Raw genomic sequence first — 20,247 nt, 5'->3', positions numbered from 1 at the left:
TAAGGGATACCGCGAGAAACACCTCAAGCTGAAGTTTGCCGGAGAGCCTATTGAGCGAGAAGCTCTAATCAAAGTTTTGGGCCTGAACTTCGGCTACAAAGCCGACCAAAAATTGGTACACACAATCAAAAGGCAATGGAAGCAAGGCTCTCGTAGGTTGAGAAGAATCGTCGCGCGCATGGGTGGAGCTGAGGAGGAGGTGGCCAAGAAGCGGATCATGGCAACTCTGGTTTCTAAGATCACATAGTCTGCAAGGTTCTATCGCCTCAGGGCGAACGACGATAAACAACTGTGTCGGCTCATCAACGACGCGAGGAAGACGGTCTCAGGACTACCAACACATGCCAATGAACAAGAGCTCAGGAAATGTGTCTTCCTCCCAGATATCAAAGACCTTGTCAAGCATCAAGAAGAGGCCCACAAGACCCGACTACAGTACACTAAAGAAGGGAGAAGCATAGCCAGGTATCCTGTAGCATGCGCCGACAAGGTTTATCCCATCCCCCTGCTGAGGACACTGTGGGAATTCATCAACATCATGGGTGACGGCAAGCCAATCCCGAAGAACATGGGCAAACCACACTACATGAAGTGAGAGCCGTTTACAACTCCCTGTAACGCCGAATTGGAGCGCAGCTCTTGAGGAGGAGGAGGGAAGGGTACTGAGGGGAGGGTAGACCCCTCCTCCTCCTCCTCTTCCCTCTCCTCCTCCCCTCATTCTTTAATATGCTCCGGGGGGTCACCTGACCTCGGGGGGAGGGGGGGGTCACGTGACCTCGGGGAGGGGGGACACGTGACCTCGGGGGTCACGTGGGGGTCACCTTGGGGGTCAGGCGACCTTGAGGTGACCTTGGAAGGGGTGACGTGACCTCGGGGAGTCACGTGACCTTGGGGGGTGTTGCAAATGGAAGATGAAGACGAACGGGATCGAGAGCGCGAACCTTTGTGAACGAGATGGACCCGAACAGTAAAAGAGTAAGGTCATCCCGACCGAATTGTCTATCTTTCTGCCTCTGTTTTTATTACTTTTGTAACATTTTGTGCCGATACCCGGGACGTTTCTGCATCACAAGGCCGTCAGCTACACGCCAAAGAAATACCAAGCCTACAGTTGCGACGGACTTCGGCGAATCATAGGCAAAAGCAGACCACTGGACAAAGAAAAGAAACGGAACCTCGGAAGGATACTACATTGCATCGTAACTACTGATTGGCAATGGAGAGGTTGAAGGCTAGGCGCTCGGCTCGACGGGCACAGAACACCAGGATTATAAACGACGGGCATCGAGTTCTACAGGATCCCAGCCCGGACATTGCTAAAGTCCGTTCGATCAAGGAAAGGTTCACTACCAACAACGCAGAGCTTCTGCAAATTGACGGTGAGCTAGAGCCACTCATTCCGATAGAGCAGTTGGAACAGGAGTGTATCGCTATTGCTGAATATCAAGACGATGCAGTCATGATACTCAGCGAACTGCAAAGCAAAATTGACTCCCTGGAACCTCGGAGACTAGAAAATTCAGTGGCGAATATGGCAGTGCAACAACTTCAAGACAACTCAGCCAGTCGAGGACCAAAGCTCCCAAAGCTTGAACTGTCCACTTTTGAGGGAGAGCTAAGCAACTGGCTAGCATTCTGGGAGCAGTTTGATGGTGCAATTCACAAGAATTTAACATTGACATCCACAGATAAGTTTCACTACCTTTGTCGGTGTCTTACTGGAGATGCTGCAGCAGCAATAGCCGGTCTACCAACGACGGAAACATGCTATGCTGAAGCAATCACCATTTTACTGCAGCGATTTGGAGACCAGAGGCGAATAGAAAGACAGCGTCTGAATGCCCTTAGGAATCTACCGCAAGTTGCGTCGGCCGGCGATGTTAAAGGCCTGAGAAACCTGTATGACACTACCCAGCTCAACATTCGATGCCTCACCTCTCTGAAGGTACCTACATCAAGTTTCTCAGCCATGCTGTGTGATATCCTTGTCAGGGCTTTACCCTACGAGATTACAGTTGAATATCACAGACAACTCAACAATATGACTTTCGGTAACTCTTCAGCTCTAGACCAAGAGAACGGTCATACAGCTTCAACTTCAAGCTCACCAACTATTCCGTCTGATTCAGTTTCAGAGCTGAATGGAATGCTCCGCTTCTTGCGCGTGGAAGTTGAAAGCCGAGAAAGAAGCGGGCTCGAGTACCCAAGAATCAAGAATGAGACAAAGATGAAGTTGCTCCCATCTGCATCTGCTCTGTACAGCACCACCAATGTAAAGGCGGGTGACTGCTACTTTTGTCATTCCAAGAAGCACGACACACCATCTTGTGATTGCGACAAACAGCTAGCTGAAAAAACGAACCTGCTGTCATTGAACTTTAGGCGTTTTCGATGCACACTCAAGGGCCACCGGGCGAAAAATCGCCAAAGAAAACTGAGATGTGCGATATGCGGAGGTAGGCACGTAACCACAATGTGCAATCCAGCGTTCGTCAAACAGAAAAGGGAAGGTTCATCTGCAGGAGACAAGACAATTTGTGTTTCCGCATCCCACGCGGCCACACGCTCCGAAAGAAAGAATAGTGATGGAATATATCTACAAACGTTCAAGGCGTGGGCGGTCACTGACGAAGGTTCCAGCTATGTCAAAGGAATCTTTGACGGAGGTATCCAACGCTCATTCATTAAAAAGCTAGCACAACGTCTTGGATTGAGGGTCCTTCGGACAACAAGGATCACCCTGAACACGTTCGCCAGTCGTAATACAAAGGTTATAGAGCACAACTCCGTGGTGGAGGTAAAGCTCAGAAGCCAATTTAACAACATAGAAATAACGGTTGAAGCTATTACCATCCCAGTCATCTGTCAGGACGTCTCTACACCATCAATCGACACCGCATCTGTGCGACAGCTTCGGCAGGGCAAGAAGAACTTGGCGGACGATATAATCTTTCCAGGTATAGAATTAGTTCCTGGGATAAGTCTGCTGGTCGGTTCTGACCACTTGTGGAAGTTCTGCACAGGAGAGGTAATGAGGTGCAAAGACGTAGATGATTTGGTGGCGATCAATACGAAACTGGGCTGGACGCTGCAAGGTCCGTCAACACAAGTCGGAAAGCTCCTAGAAGATTCCTGTCTAATGATGTGTGTCCTTGGAGCGCAGACAACTGACGCCAAGGTAGAAGAGACGCTGAAGGCCTTCTGGGAGCTAGACAGAATGGGTACTGCCGAACGCGAATTGGGCGATACAAATGCAGAAACCATCAGTCGTTTTGAACAGACGATCGTCAGGAAGAACGAACGATACGAAGTGGCTTTACTATGGAAAGAAGGCGCTACTGATCTGCTGCCAAACAATCGCAAAATTGCAATTTCACGTCTGGAAAGCCTGTTGAGGAGACTATCAACAAAACATGGATTGTTGCAGCGGTATGATGAGGTAATTAAGCAGTACCTGCTTAATGGACATGCGGAAGTGGTACCAGAGAAAAGAAAGTGACAGAGCGAAGGTTATCTACTACATGCCACACAAAGAAGTCATACGAGAAGATTCAACGACAACAAAGTTAAGGATAGTTTTAGATGCATCTTCTCACGCCAAAGGGTACAAGTCTTTGAATGAGCGCCCGGAAACAGGGCCCAATTTAAACTCCGAGCTTCTACAAGTCCTGCTCCGGTTCAGATATTACCCGATCACCATGACTGCCGACATTGAGAAGGTGTTTTTACAAATTGGTATTCGTGAAGAGGATCGTGATGCCTTCAGATTTCTTTGGTTTGCGGAAGAGCCAAGTTTCCCTTTGAAGGAGAAAAACATACAAGAATGGAGGATGACCAGAGTACCTTTCGGATCTACATCAAGTCCATTCATGCTCACGGCCACTATCCATCACCACCTGAAGCTGGTCTGCGAGCAACAGCCAGTGTTAGCAGACAAACTAAGAGCGGCATTCTATGTCGATGACCTACTTCTTGGAGCTGAGAGTGTTGAGGAGGCTATGAGACTTTACAAAATGTCTATTGACGTTATGAAAAGCGCTGGAATGACCTTGAGGAAATGAACAGCTAACAACGAAGAATTACAACTGCAATTCAACAATGATGAACCTGAAATTATATCAGAAAAAAAGAGTCTCAGACCTTCGCAAATCATCAAAGTACTTGGAAAGATGTGGGACCAGCAAAACGATTGTTTTATGTACAAGGCAGAGTCTCTTTTGGAATTCCTCACTGCAAATCTGGACAACAAGCGGTTCATCCTCAAGGCAGCTTCAAGAGTATTTGATCCTCTGGGACTGATTGCACCATTCGTCCTAATGGCCAAGTTGCTCTTCCAAAAACTGTGGCTAATTGGGATGAGCTGGGATGAAGTACTACCCCCAGAGTTGGTCAACGAATGGCACGCATGGACGACGGATCTTGTGCAGCTGCACTCTTTGAAAGTACCGAGATACATAAGGCGTGGTGTTCTGGCAGGAGCGAGAAAAATGCAATTACACGTCTTTGTAGATGCAAGCATGAAAGCCTACGGCTCGTGCGCGTACTTGAGAACTGAGGATTACCAAGGGAATGTAGCCACCATGTTGGTTGTCACGAAGACCAGGGTCGCACCAATAAAACCTTTAAGACTGCCAAGGCTTGAGCTCATGGGAGCTAATATGGGATCCAAGCTTTTACAATACATAAAAGACTCCTATTATGACGTGGACCTGGACTACATCATGTGGACGGATTCGACAATTGGCCTCAGTTGGGGGAGAGCAGGGCCGGAGAAATGGAACCCGTTTGTGAAAAACAGGGTAACGGAAATACTAGCAGTGACGTCACCCGGCCATTGGAGGCACTGCCCCGGTCAAGACAATCCGGCTGACCTCTCGACCAGAGGATTGACTATTCATGAACTTCGAGACAGTGTCATCTGGTGGGAAGGACCCAAATGGTTGTGCCAAGAGCCTTCAAAATGGCCTGGAAACGCAGCTCCGTTGCAAATCACGTCACAACCGGAAGTCGAAAAAGAGACACAGGTGTTGTTGGAGAACGATCGAGCGGTGCCCAGTCTTGGGTAGTAACGCGTTACTAGTAACGCGTTACTGTAATTTCGTTACTTTTTTGGTAACTTGTAACTGTAACGAGTTACTTTTTTAAAATGTAACTTGTAACTGTAGTTCTATTACTTTTTTCTATGGTAACGATGAAAGTAACGACGTTACTTTTGTCGTTACTTTCCAGTGTTTTATGAATAATATATCACTGATCGAGTACCAATTTAGATTTTACTTGCACTTTTCAAATCGTCTATTCCGTCATTTCGAGTGTCAAGATGGCCTTGCACAAACTTGTGAATACGTTCTTTCTCACGAGCCACGACCCGAATATAGCCACGTGTAGATATCACGAAAAAAATCTCGTTATCTTTACGCACGCGCTTGTACTTCGTGACTGAACACTTACATCTTAGTGTCTTGAAGCACTATCTATTTTGTGGTTTTTCTTTATTCTGTGAAAACGCTTTTTAATCGGGTGAATCAACTGTGAAAAAATAATACACGCGGAGGGCACTGCGCATGTTTCGCATTTTGATTAGCGCCAGTACTCCACACTGCGCATGTTTCGTATTTTGATTTGCGACACTACTCTGGCGTGGAAATTTTCGAACACTAATTTCGAGAAGCAACTTTGCTAAGTTACAATATGAAGTAAAAAGCGTACTGTTTAATTTTATGGAATAAAACTTGGTGAGGGGCGTTTTCTAGTTTTTTCTATTTTTTGTGTTATAGAAAAGTAACTGAAAAGTAACGTCGTTACTTTTTAAAAGTAACTGTAACTGTAACGAGTTACTCTTCTGTTGCGGTAACTGTAACGGTAACTTCGCTACTTTTTTCTGGATGTAACTGTAACTGTAACGAATTACTTTTTAAAAGTAACCTACCCAAGACTGGCGGTGCCAACATTGTTCGATGCCGGAGCTTATAACAAATGCCAAAAGGTTCTCCGGATAACTGCCTGGGTCATTAGGTTCGCTAACAACGCGGACCTAAAAAATGACAAGTACCGAGGAGGGCTAAGTGCAGCGGACTTGGACACCGCAGAGCGGTATTGGGTTAAGCAAGTACAAAAGAAAAGCTTTGAGACTGACGTTCTGGTAAGAAAAAATTCAGTTCATTAATCGCAACGATTTATATAATCTCTAACTGAAGTACTTTGTCTGATTGATGTTTGAGGCTAGATTTAAGAAGAAAAAAAAGGATGTGATTTATGCTTTTCTTGGGCTATTGGTTCATAATGACCTAAATAAAAAAAGTGGAAATAAGATGAATACGAAGGAAGTGCAGAGCTTGTCCATGTTCTATGTGCACCTTCCTCCATCCTTGTCTTTTTTGTGTTTTCGTGATCTTTTAATTCATTATGGTATTATGCTTTTTTCCATTCTTTTTCAAGTTACTTTCTTTTGATTCTTACATTTCTAAATATCATGTTTTGTGAATGTTGTGTCCTGTGTGTTTCTTTCTCTAGTGAGAATGTATGTTTTATTTTGTGTTGTTTTATTGTGTTTAGAACTTACTTTAGCCCTGTGCTAAAAGTATAGTGGAAAGTAATGCTTTCTTTGTGTCAGTTTCATTACTCACTGCTCCCTCGGAAATGTGTGAGCCTCAATATTGCGCTGTCGCACTTCCGAATTAAATTAATTTTAATGGCTGCAACTTATGCATTAGACTCCTTGTTTGTCATGTAATCATGAAACAGTGATGGCATTAAACCTGCAAAAATTTAATGGCCCAAGCTGTTGTCAAACAAGCATAAAGACCAGAGCTGCTTATTTGGATACACAGACCAACATGCGGCTCTGAGGGACGCACACAAGAGAATTTTCTGGAGGTGGCACTGCACGTCTAGATGATTTGAAATACTCCAAGTGTTGTTTACGAATAGATGAGATGAAAAAATATGAAAAATTATTCTGACCAACCTCGTATAGCCTGCAGCAAATGCTGCACATACATTCGGCGGTTGAGGAAAATGGAAGGAGTACAAGCTTGTGCTTACAACAAATTATCTCCAAGTGGTCCACATTGAAGTAGATTTCAGTCGTCAAGTCTTGAAGTTTATGCAAAGTTTCATAGTCGCTAAATAGCTTTCCAACGTGGTTATTTATTTTCAAGCTTAGACTAATGTGTCACAAGCTTCATGGATGTGTGGCGCAGAAGAAAGACAATCTGACGAGAAACCGAGAGGAGGGCCATGGCGGTAACAAAAACAGGTGGGGTCATAAATAACTTCCTATTAAATGATTACAGTGGTGCGAGCATTTCCTGCCGTAGCCAAGGACGTTCGAGCAGCCGTATGAATACGGCACTGAAGAGTGCAGCGACAAACCGATGGTCGTCGCTGTACTCGATAAACGATCAGGGCATCACAATTGTCTTGAAACAGTCAAGCATACGTTTTTATGAAAAGGATGTACGTTCGGTCGTACTGAAACATCTCATAGCGTTCTTTGGAACGGTGTGTCCCGTGCAAAATTGGGGAGCCACAAGTTCCCATTGAGTGGGGAAACTGGCTTTTTGACATGTCGCAGAGGCGGAAGACTGATGAGCGGCCTTTCAGATCCAGACGCTGAATGGCCAAGCAAATTTCTGCATTAACGCCAGCAGGAAGAGATGCTTTCTGCTGTTAGTCCACTCGTCTGCAGCATTGCTGACATTGATATGGTGCTCCTAGGCATCATAGTCACTATTTCATGAGAAGACGTCGGGCACCGACCTGTAGTGCTCGATAGACATTTAACAGGAAGTCGCCTAGGCCGTAAAGTGCCCTTTTATGACACCATAATATGCAGCTGAGCTCAACAGCTTGAATGCTTTACTCATATCCTCGTCGCTTTGTCTTCCTTCTGCTCAACAGATGGTTCCACTTCCTACCAGCCCACCATTGGCTGCAGCAACAGACTACTGACTCTCTGTGGACAGGAGGAACATGTGATTCTCTGCTACAACATAACCATACTCATATACTTGCCTGGAAATCATGTCCAGCATAGACCGCACTCACTGGTTGGAAAAGCAACTTCCTTCTTAAAAAAAAAAGTTTATGTAAGGATTTTAAATATACAATATGTAGCCACAAATTTAATATTCTCCTGCTCCTGGAGTGCGTCTTTAGCGAGGAGACTTCTGAAGAAACGTCTAGAATTATTTGACTTCAATTCATGAATGTCAGAAATGAAAGAGTGACAGCTTCAAGATTTTTGACAACAGCTAGAATTATCAAACACAAATCAGAAAAATAAAAATTCCTAAGGGCTTTCTTGATTACAGAAGATTAAAAACCCTACCTCTGCACGCCAGACATCAGTGGCAGTTCCACTGCCTCATAAACGACATGTTAATTCTGGGCCTCACAAAACAGAATATCGTTTAAAACAGCCGATAGAGCGCTTAGGCAAGGTCGCATAGTTTACAGTTTACATATCCGAGAGAGCACCGAGCCAACGCCGCATGGCTTGCAAATAAGGGAATGTTACAGAACACTTACCTGCTTTGAGTACCGCTGCAGTATGTATTCATTTTTCTTACGCATCTTCAGTTCCAAGCGCTTTTTTTTTTTGTTATTAGAGTCTCGTGGCAAGATCCTATCAGGATTTTAAACTTTCCCGTTGAGGCTTATGGACGCGGCACAGAACTTGGGCAAACACTTGCATACCATTTCATGCTTGTTGGATCCAGTTTAGCATTTGTTTCTCGTCTTCGGTGAGTCCTAGTTCAAGCTGCTCCCAGTTTTTATAGGAGACGTCGAAGCTCACATGACGCCAAATGTGGCCAGAATCGAGGGACGCCAACGAGCGAAACGAAAAGAGACAAGCGCTATGATCCATGGATAGGTGGATGGCAATGGCCATACCCTTTGTAACGGGCGGCAGCTTGCGCCACCTAGCCTGACGTTTCGTCATCCCTTTTTTTTTTTTAATTCGCATACATTTTGTCCAAACACAACCCCCCCCCCCTTCTAAAGTGTTTCATTGCTTATTTTTGCCAATCTTCCAATCTCCTCTTAGTTTACGCAATTCTTTCCCTGTCATTTTGTCCAACCATGTCTGCAAATCCCAAGGCCCCCTCCAAATCCGTAGCACCCCCCCCCCCCCCCCCCAAGAGGGTAGGACGAAGCCCCGTGCACCTTAAAATTACATGTGCTATAGTTTCCCCTTCATGGTTGCATATGTCGCATAGACTGTCTATTTCCTCGAATTTAGCCCCATATGTTTTCGTTCTTAGCACTCCCGTTCTACCTTCAAACAGCCCCCCCCCCCCCCCCAATGAGCTGCCCAATAAATTATCATACAATTGTTCCTTCTTTATTTCTTGTTTTCGTGCCCTGTACAGCGTTAAAGCTGATTTCCCTTGCATTCTCTCTTCCCACAACTTTTTCTGTTTCCTTTGCTCCCCTTTCTACTCATATACTCTGATCGGGCCCATCTCGTTGAATGTATTTTGATCTCAGCTTGCGGGTTCAGTTTGTACACTTTGTGTTTAGACATTTCATATATAGATACCTGTACACTTTCCCCGCCCCCCTGTATCCTCAATTTCAGCTAGACGTTGTTCAAATTGTACTTCACTGATCGCTTCTCTACTCTCGAAAGATGCCCAACCCCTATCCCCCTGTACTCCATTATTTGGTGCATTCCCATACGCCCCCAATGCCAATCTACTTACACTCCTTTGCTGTATCTATAAATTTGCCTGGATTTCTGACCTCATACACAAGACCGCATTCCCAAATGACAGTCCTGGCACCATGCCTCTCTTTCCATACACCCCTAACGACTTCATATCTGTTATAGTTCCAGGGTGCCTTGTGTTTTATAATAGCTGAATCTCGTTTCCCCTTTATTACAATATCTTCACGTTCTTTTAGATACTTTTTTCCCTCACTAAAACATACTCCCAGATATGTGTTCTTTTCTATGAGTTCTGTCATTGTGTCCTGCATCTCCTGGGGTTTCCTCTTCTCGTCATTAAAAACTATCTTACCCTGCTTGTCCCTACTGCAGTTGAGGCCTAAACTGTCCCCTTTTTTACGGCAAATTCTAATCAGTTCCTGTATTGTCTCACGACTTTCTGATACGAGTGCAATGTCGTCTGCATACATTAACCATGGCAATACTTGATTCACTTTGTGTTCTTCCTCCATGTAAGTCAGATCAAAACCTAGGTTGCACTGCCCTAGTCTTTTTTTTTCCATCTCACTCAGGTATATCATAAAGAGGAGGTGAGACAGTGGGCAACCCTGTTTAATTCCTCCTTTTATTGCTGCTTGTCTTGTAGCTTCTGCTTCCTATGTTAAAGCACCTTTTTAATCCGTATTTACCCGTTCTAGAAACTTAAGCAGGGTTCTCCCTAGCCCATAACCCTTCAGTTGGTCCCCGAGTTTTCCCGGATTCCTATTGTCATTTGCCCCTTTGATGACCAGAAATGCCACCCACCATGGCCTTCTTGTCATTGCTATCTCTATGCACTGAGTGATTACGAATAAGTTATCATCTAGTCGTCTATCCCTCCTGAGACCGTTTTGAAGCTTCCCAGAGTCTGCTTTCTCTCTGCCCATTCTTCGATTGTTCTTTTTACAGTTTGCATAGCTAGTCTGTATATTACTGAAGTTATTTTGATTGGTCGGTATGATTTGACACTGTCTTTGTTTCCTTGCCCTTATATAACAATCTCATCCTGCTCAATTTCCAGTCAATGGGTACCTCTCTTCCCAGAAGTATCTGGTAAATCACCTGTCTTAGTCTCAATTTGCTTGTTTTGCCTACAACTCCTTTCATTCTCATTGGTATGCCGTCTGGACCTGTCGCAGCTTCAGCCGAAACCTTTCCTTCTGCTTTTTCTCATTCCCCTGTGGTCATTTCCTCTTCTACACTATTATCCTCCTCTTGTGCTGTGTAGACGCTACCATTCCCTACAGCCTGATCAGGTTGTAACTCCAAAAATGCTGCCTCGATTGTATGTCTAATGTATTCTGTTGCCTCTTCCCCCTCTACCTGTTTCCCTTCTTGTGTGATTAGTGTCTGCTGGTACCCCTCGGTATGTTTTCCCTGTGCACTGATGTGTTCCTAGAACCTTTTTGCCGCATTCTTATCCTTCTGATTTGTCTCTATCATCCACTGGACCCCTGCCCTCCCAAGTTTGACCTGTATTAATGCTGATGCCTCCTGCTTTCTTTCCTGAAAGTCCTCCCATTTTGGCGCTACTTCGGCTAGTGTGGCCCCCTTTTTCTTTGCCCATCTGTGTTCTCTAGATGCCACTTGGCGTCTGAATATAACTGCCTTAACCTCTCAACCCCACCAGCTTTTGAAATTGCGTTTTAGTTTTCTTCCTCCTTGTTTGATTCGATATTTCTCTAACTCTTTTTTTGAAAACACTAAGCCTTCATATCTCCATTCTCTTTCCAGTTGCTTGGATTAAATTTTCTCGATTCGCTTAAATACCTCCTGTCATCGTTTATCATTTAAGCTACTTTTACCCACTTGTTTCTGATATTGCAGTTGTGGTTTTACTGAGCCAAATCTGATCGTGATTCTCTTATGGACGTTCTCTAGACTTTTCGTGCCTTCCTCATCTATTTTCATACCTCCTAATCTGGTGTATAGCTTCCGCGACATTGAACGACAGTCGAGTGCGAGCTCTTTGTTTCCCATGTTATTTTTCCATCACATATGTTACCTGAGTGTTAACCATTACCAGGTCAAGAGCTTCGCAGAACTGTTCTAACATCCTCCCTGTTGTATTCGTATGTCCATCAGTATCTTCAAAATGTGAATTTATGACCCCCAAGATAATTATTTCCCGGTTAGTGCCGATTTATTTAACGTCTCCTGCTATACATGTTAAGTGTTCTGAGTTTTTCTTTCCTGTATCGCTTCCTGTTTTTAGACGCACAAAACCCAGGACTGTGTCAAAACCCCCAATATTACCTTTGATCCACATGTGTTTCTCCAGCCCTCTCGTTTCCTTTCCCGTTCCTGACCTTTCACTAACACCCAAAATCCCCCTTCCTTGCGTTCCTCATTGGCCCGGTTGCATCCCATCCAATAATATCCCAGTATATATGGTGGTTCTTTCATATACCTCAGATGTGTTTCTGCTAATCCATACACTCCGAAGTTTTCGCTTTCTAATTGCTCCTCGATCTCCTCCCACTTTATTCTGTTCCTGCCCCCCTGCGGGTTTATGAACCCTATGTTATGTTGTTACTTTTTTCTATTCCTGCGAGGCTTCCTCTCAGCCTCCCAAATCCTCCCCTCTGGATCTACATTTTGGTCCTCATTTGCACCGGCGCCCTCAGGGCTCCGGGACCCCCCAAAAAATGTACGATGTGATGTCCAATCCTATCGCCTACCGTGCTACCAGTGGTTCCATTATAGCGGGCGCCCCTTGTAAAAGGGTCGGAGCGAGCCTTGTAACCACCCTACTTACTTCCATTACTCCGTACTCAAATCGTCGGCTCCTCCCACTTATCACCCGGTTAGCTTCCACCACCCGCTTTCTATCTGCACCCGAAACTGCTAGGATAGTGCATATTTGCACATGTACAGTCCCAGTGACTTCCCTCAGCTTACGTAACCCCAACTCTATCTGCCTGCCGAAGTTCTGGCTTCTTCCCTTTAACACATCATTTAGTCCTGCATGTACTACCACTATAATCTCTCTCCATCCCTGTTTTCCCACACCTCCTTTTTCACTTTGGCCATAGCGTCTACGATGCACTTTCCTGACTGCGCCACGCCGTTTACCCTCCCATCCCCTTTCACCCTGTCCAGCAGGCCCTCCTTAACCCTTGTTATGTTCGAGTCTCCTACCACGTCTTAACCCCTGACTGCCTGTCTTCACTCCCTCCGGTTATCCGTGCTTTCTCTGCCTCAAACTCTGATACTTTCCTCGAACCCTGCTGTACTGCAGCACAATACAGCCGTATAACCTCTTTTCTTATATTGACAACCCCCTTGCCCCGGTTAACTGTCCCACTGGGTCTGCCGCCCCTACTACCGTCTTCTTTGCCACCTCCTCCTTTTCCTTATTAACTATTCCTGTCAGTTGCTGCACCCTATCCTCATACTTCTTATGCTCCTCCAACTCCGCCTTCCATCCGTCCCCCAGTCTAGGCTCCTCTACCTGTCGCTCAAGATTGGGTAGCTGCTCCCGTTCTTGCCTAAGTTCTTCCGCCAAGCTTTCTACCTTACTCTCCCATTCCCTGTCTCGAGCTGACCCCGCTTCTCCCGCTCTACCCGGATCTCCCGTTTCAACTCCCATTCCCTGCATATTCTCTTAAAACCATTTTCGACCTTCTCGCAACCCCGGCATGTAAAACTTCTACCCTCGGCTTCAGCTACACTTTCGAACTCCACTCAATAATGGAGCAGCAACGCCCACACTCCTCACATTCTACATCGGGTCCTTCTTTTACTTTAGGCTTCACATCCTTCTTCCGTCGCGTATTCACTATCGCCTACCGACACCCAGCTCGACCCCCGACAAGTATCTCACCAAAACTCATACTAAGAAAGCCAGAATACGCCTCTGCTCACATAACCAACTAGTCCTCCAAAAGCTTCAAACAGGCACGTGGCTCCATCGTTGTAGTAGGGCCTGGCTATGTGCATATTCTAAACACAGCAATGTCCCCACCCCATCCGCCGCGGAGACCCTAGCGGTTCTTCAAGCCGTCACTCCACCTCACCATCCTACTGACCACATTTACATTCGAACAGATAGCCAGGAAACATGCCGCAGTTTTTGTGACGGTGCGCTACCCGGACATATCCACAGCCTTTTGCAACGTCACCTTGACGCGTATCCCTCCCTCCATGTTACCCTGCAATGGATTCCCGTCATCAAGCCGTCGAGGAACACAACCGAGCTCATGAGCACACCCATGTTACGAGTTCTCCGGGTCCTCCATACCTCTGTCCGTCCGACTATGATCTCAAGGAACACCGAAAACTCTTGCACAAGAAGCGTACATCCCTCCTAAGAGAACTACGTGCTAACACCGCCACAATTATCGCTCCACCCCAATCCCTCTCGCGGGAGGACAGCGCCATGCATTCTCCGCAGACTTCAAACAATTTGATCGTGACTACCCTCCTATCCTCTCTTTCCTCCGTACCCACAATCTCCAACCACACTCATGGACGGACTGGCTTAGTCCACCTACCGATGCCCATATTCTCCTGCTGGCACTCATTCAGCACGTGAAAAACGTCTTAGGCGAGGACTAGTAGATAACCAAATACAACTGAGCGCCGGATCTTGGCTTATAAAAAAAATAAAGTTTTTTTCTTTTTCTCTCTCCAACGCTCAAATGAGCCAACGTTGCCAGACGGAAAAGCGCATTTGTTTAGAAAACGCGTACATATTAGTTTCGAAACCTGAGCATCAGTATATTTCACGATTTGCGTTTCGTAAAGACATGCAATGAAGACAATTTAAAGAAGCAACTTCTTTTTGATACAACTTCTTTGAAACAGCTTCTTTCTTTGGAAGAAGCAACTTCTTTTAAAAGTGTGATACAATTTTTAAAAAAACAAATTGCAGCCTAATCTCGCTCCCATGCGGGGAGCACTGAGAGCTTCATGACTTGAACGGGGCAGTTCGCGGGAGCGTCTATGAAACGTAAAGCCAGCTTGGGCGTTTTCAAGTCGAACTTGGTGTTGAGGCGGACTTGAGCAAGTCGAAGTTCGGCTTCAGTTGAAGTCACATCTATTAATTCGGGGGTTATATACGTTTTCTCTATTGCCGGCTAGCTCCTGGCCAGCTCAGCTGCCAGAGCGCTCCGCTAGTCCTTGAGAGGTTGCAAAAACAAATCCCAGATGAGGAGGAGGAGGAGGAGGAGGAAAAACTTTATTTGAATGCCAGCAGTCGGTGGTACCTCGCCCCGCGCAGGGGGTGGTGACCACAACGCGACGCGGCCCCCACGTCTATCTCGCGCCTTCTACTCCCCGGCCCCGAGCATTCCCCTTAGCTAACCGGGATCGGGAGGGAGAGCCGCCCGGTTTTCCGGGCGTTCCCTTACCCCCCCTACTATCGTCCGCCCGTTGCCTCTCCAGGGCAGCCGAGATCTGCTGGACGGCCCTACGTTGAGTCTCTAAGTCACAGCTCCTCGCCGCAGCCTCGAACTGAGGGGGAATCGTTGTCTTCTCGGTTGCCTCTCTCGGGTTCTTCTCACAGTCCCAGAGTACGTGCACCGCGGTGGCCCTAGCCTTCATGCACAGTCTACACGTATCGTCCGCGTAAAGTCCCGGGTATATGTACTTAGCTAACACTGGTGTTAGTAAGGACCTTGTTTGTAGTTGCCTAAAGATCACAGCCTCCCCCCGCTTGAGTCCAGAGTGAGGGGGAGGCATAGTTCTTCTACTTAACCTATACCACTTCGCAATCTCGTTGTACGTAGTCATCCGGTCCTTGGAACTAACCACGCACCGCCCTCCGAGGGGGCCACGTTTGCCAACGCGCGGTTGGTGAGTCCTCGCGCCACGGCGTTGGCCGTCTCGTTGTGGTTGGTGTTGCCCCGCCCCGACACATCACTGCCCATGTGGGCCGGGAACCACTTGATCACCACCGCCCCTTGTCGCCCTGCTTCTTCGGCTGCCCGCAAAATGCGGGCTGCCGCACTGCATACTCTGCCCTTAGCGTACCTGAACACCGCCGTCCTTGAGTCACTTAGCACCGTCTTGCAGCCGGGGTCGGCGATGGCCAAGGCAATGGCCACCTCCTCTGCTTGATGCGTGTCCCTGGTGCGGGTGCTGGCCGCCGTTTTGATTGCTCCCGTCGAGGCGCTCACCACTACTGCTGTGTACGCCTCGACGCCGTTTTGGTATTCAGCCGCATCTACGTAGACGGCTCCCTCGTCTTCCGCGTGCCTTTCCACGAGAGCACCCGCCCTCGCTGTTCTTCTTTCCGCGTTGTGCGTGGGGTTCATGTTCCGCGGTATTGGACATACTCTGATTCCGGTCATTAAGCTGCTCGGAACGGGTTCGGAAGCCGCCGAGCCGCTGCCATTAGGATTTATGCCAAGGTCCTGTAGGATCTTCCTCCCCGTCTTCGTGCCGGAGAGGCGCTCCAGGTGCGCCGACCGTTGAGCTTCTGCAATCTCCTCCAGTGTGTTGTTTACCCCCAGCTCCATGAGTTTCTGTGTGCTCACGTTGCCTGGGAGCAGACATGTACAAATTACTCAAAAAAGGTAGTTAAGTTAAGTTACTGAGTATCGATGCTAGAAGTAATTGGAGTAGAGTAGAAATTACGCATTTGTAATAGTAATTGAGTAAACTACTAACTACTCTAAAAAGTAGCGAGTTACTTTGAAGTTACTTTCGAAGTTACTTTTTTTATATTTTTGTGGTAGCAAGATGAACAGCAGTTTTGATCAATGAAAAACCCTGCGAGCCTAAAATAAATGCAGTCTATTTATAACTTGCGTTTTCGCCAAAATAGTTTATTCGCTCGCAGAAGCAATTGACTTTCAAAGTTCTGGAAAGTTTTGCCCTTTTCCTTTTAAAGACGTCCCCAGCCGAGGTAAATAGAGGTTCCACCGTGGCACTGAATAGAACGGCAGCGTTGAATTTGAGAAACAGGCTGTGCAGGGTCGGGTAAGCAAGTGTCGGCATCTTAGGTGTCACTGACGAAATATGTGAGGTTTGCCTCGGGTAGAGGGTCTTTTATAACAAACTTTCCTCCTTTTTTCTTTTTTCTTCGTCAAGTTGAGATTGTTGTGACTGGCCACTCTTTATTCCGACGTCGTTCTGAGAGTACGCTGAGCGAGTGCGCCAGACCGCCAAGGGTTCAACTCTTGCGCAACGACGATGAGATCATCCGGACGACTGCGCGTCCCGTTGTAGTGCTAGTGCTACGCTACAGAAAAAAGAAATGTTTTGGTTTAACAGAAGATGAACCGAAGTATACTTCGCCGCTGACGCCGGGTCCAACAAACGGATCTCCCAAGGGTGACACGCAATCCTCGCCGGCGACTACAATATTCTGACGCGCCTGACACGCCTGACAAGTAAATCGTTTTTTACAAAGAGGAGGTCTCCCAGGCATGGATGGTCGGAAGGACACGAAGGATTACTTGAACAAGCAAACTGGAAGCGGGAACGTGCTCCCATGAACGGATTATCCGTGCCAGGGTTTGTGCGCGGGGGAGTCCGGCTTTACAAAGGCGTATGCGCTGACGACAAGGCGACCATGGGAACAGGCGCCCAGCTGCGAGGTCATTCCAGTGGCGCCTCCCGTGGAACCTACCGCTTGATTCAGAACTCTTTCACGGTTGCAGCTGGAAACGCGGCGCCTGCGTGCATTACCGGATTAGGTCAATACCCGACCAAGGCTTGTTAAGCATCTCTTTCTGCATTCTTGCGTGCCGGTGTTATGTTTTGGCTGCTCGTCGCCACCTTGACCCAAGGACGCCTTCCCGAACAAGGGGGCCCGTTGTTAGGGAATGCCACTTCATCTGCCGGCGTCTTATTCATTTCTGCGCTCAAACTTTCGTGATGGGCAAAATTAGCACTATATAATTTCGAAAGTAGTTAGCAATTTGAGTAGAAGTTAGCTGAAAAAAGTAGTTAAATTAAACTACTAATTACCCAAATCAAGTTGTAATTGAAAGTTACCAAGTTACTCGAAAAAGTAGTTAAACCACAGTAGTTTGAGTAGAGTAGTTGAACTACGTCCAAGTCTGCCTGGGAGTCCCAGTGCAATCTTGTATACCTTGCGGATGAGGGCGTCTATTTTGTTTCGTTCCCCTGTAGTCCATTTGTGGAAGGCAGCCACGTACGCAATGTGGCTGATCGCAAAGGATTGCACTAACGTGATTAAACTTTCTTCCTTCATTCCATCTTTCCTATTGGATATCCTCCGTAAGAGCTTCGTAGCAGACATGACCTTGGTGTTGAGCTTAGTGATTGTTTCTCCATTTACTCTGTTCCGCTCGAGTAGCAAACCCAGCACCCTGGTCTTGTCTACCTCCGGGATTATCCGCCCGCCCGCCGTCTTGACCGTGATCTTAGGTCTCTCCACCGTGATCGGCGCGTCCTTTCTTCTCCTGCCTGCCCTTTTAGGTGGTAACACTAGCAGTTCTGATTTTGTCGGGGAGCAAACGAGCCCGGACCCTTCTAGGTGTTCCTCTATGGCCTCGACCGCTTCCTGCAATTGGTTTTCTATGTGACCATCGCTGCCTCCTTTGACCCATAATGTGATATCGTCAGCATAAATGGTGTGTCTGACGTCCCTGACTTCCTGTAATCGGTTAGCCACCCCTATCATGACAAGATTGAAGAGCAGTGGGGAGATCACCGACCCCTGTGGAGTTCCGACGCTGTCTAAATCTTTTCGTCTAGTTGTAAGTCCCCCGCACAGATTCTAGTGGTTCGTCCAGTTAGAAAGTCCCTGATATAATCGTAGGATCGCCTACCCATGTTAAGTTTTGAGACCTGGGCAAGGATGGCAGAGTGGCTCACCTTATCGAAGGCGCTCTGTAGGTCCAGCCCCAGGATGGCCCTGTTGTCACCGATGCTGTCTATGATTTTATTCTTTAGGAGAATCATTGCGTCTTGTGTCCCCAGCTTATTCCGGAGCCCGATGATGGAGTCCGGGTAGAGGCCCGACTCCTCCAGATATCGTTGCCATCTGTCCAGCAGTACGTGCTCGAGAAGTTTGCCGACGCACGACGTAAGTGAGATCGGCCTGAGGTTCTCTACACTGGGTTGCTTGCCCGGCTTGGGGATGAGGATCGTTTTGGCCGTCTTCCACTGCTTTGGTAGTTTCCCTTCTCGCCAACACTTGTTGTAGTACTTCGTGATATTCTCGATAGCCGCCTCGCTGAGGTTCTTGATCGCCTTGTTAGTAACTCGGTCAGGACCGGCTGCCAATCTGCTGTTGAGTTTTTGCATGGCTGCTCTGACTTCCCACGTTGCAATGTCCTTGTCCAAGGTCGCGTTGTCGGTACCCTGGTACTCCAGGTGTTCCGTTGTAGGAGTGGACGGTAGATACTTCTCGTTCAGACGCCTCTTGATCTCGACTTCCCCTTCCTTGCTAATGGCCTTGTGTAGGATCCTCGCAAGGTTGTCGTGCTGATACCCCTTAGTCTTGGTCTCGTCGAGGAGATGCCTGAGCATGCTCCAGGTCCTGCTCTTGTTCATTTGACCGTCCGCCTCGTTGCATACCTCGGTCCACTGCTGCTCGCAGAGTAACCTGCAATGGCCTTCTATACACTGATTGAGTTCCGCGATCTTCTTCCGTAGTTTTCAGTTTGTGCGCTGACCCTTCCATCTTGCTTGGATTGACTGCTTAGCTTCCAGTAGGTGAGCTAATCTGCTGTCCACTCTGTCTATACTCTCGTCCGTTTCTATCTCCTTCGGGGCTCCCTCCATCGTCCTATTAACGTTATCCGTCCATTGATCGATATCCGTGATTTCTGATTGCCAGCTAGTGAGTGCCGTCCTGAAGGCGTCCCAATCCGTGACGCGGTGCTTTCTCCTCTCGGTGTTACCACCTTTCCCCTCCAGCGGGATGAGGACTTCTAGTATGTAGTGATCACTTCCTAGGTCATAGCCCGTGTTGTTCCAAGTGACCTCTCTCTTCCTCCCCGTTTCTTTGACGAAGGTGAGGTCCGGGGTGATGTCCCGGGAAACCGATGTTCCCGTTCGAGTGGGTTGTTCGGGATCTGTGACGAGACTCAACCCTGCGTCCAGCGCGTCCTGCAATAAGTCTCTTCCCTTGGCCGTTGTCTTGCGGTACCCCCACACTTGGTTCGCAGCGTTAAAGTCGCCGCATACCATCAGCATGTTTCCTCCCGCTACCCTACATGCTTTATGAAACAGTGCTTCGAATTTCTGTTGCGTGTGAGCTGGCTTGCTGTACACATTAACTAAGAAGGTACTCTCTTTTCTCTTCCTTCCCGTGATAACCTAAGCCGTGCAGTGTTCTACGGCGCTCTTTTCTAGTATTTCGTGCTCTACGAATGTGATACCCCTTCGTACGAAGATACAGACTCCCCTACCCTTCCCCTTGGGCGTTTCGCAGGTATGCGGAGGCCTGTTGTGCGATCGGTATCCCGCGAGCTTGGGTGTCTCCGTGGCATTAGATTCCTGTACCATGATCACATCTGGTTTCCTATCTACTCTCTGCAAGTGCTGTTGTAGTACCGCTTTCTTGTGTGCGAAACCGTTACAGTTCCAGTGCCAGACTAGGAGGCCTT

At 47.3% G+C, this 20,247-nt stretch overlaps 2 protein-coding genes across 2 annotated transcripts; both read left to right on the top strand.

Moving 5' to 3' along the window:
- The first annotated feature begins 1,216 nt into the window (after window positions 1–1,216).
- On the top strand, window positions 1,217–3,499 carry LOC120848716. The gene has a single exon (XM_040220729.2). The coding sequence runs from the start codon at window positions 1,217–1,219 to the stop codon at window positions 3,497–3,499; it is 2,283 nt and encodes a 760-aa protein (XP_040076663.2).
- Window positions 3,500–4,169: 670 nt separating this feature from the next.
- On the top strand, window positions 4,170–5,066 carry LOC120848715. Its single transcript, XM_040220728.2, has one exon. It carries the CDS (start codon window positions 4,170–4,172, stop codon window positions 5,064–5,066), a length of 897 nt encoding a protein of 298 aa, XP_040076662.2.
- The last annotated feature ends 15,181 nt before the right edge of the window (window positions 5,067–20,247 follow it).

The sequence above is a fragment of the Ixodes scapularis genome, unplaced genomic scaffold, assembly GCF_016920785.2.
Source record: "Ixodes scapularis isolate PalLabHiFi unplaced genomic scaffold, ASM1692078v2 PGA_scaffold0__279_contigs__length_252992795, whole genome shotgun sequence".
Classification (NCBI taxonomy): Eukaryota; Metazoa; Arthropoda; class Arachnida; order Ixodida; family Ixodidae; genus Ixodes; species Ixodes scapularis.
This window is presented reverse-complemented; position numbering and strand designations above follow the sequence as displayed.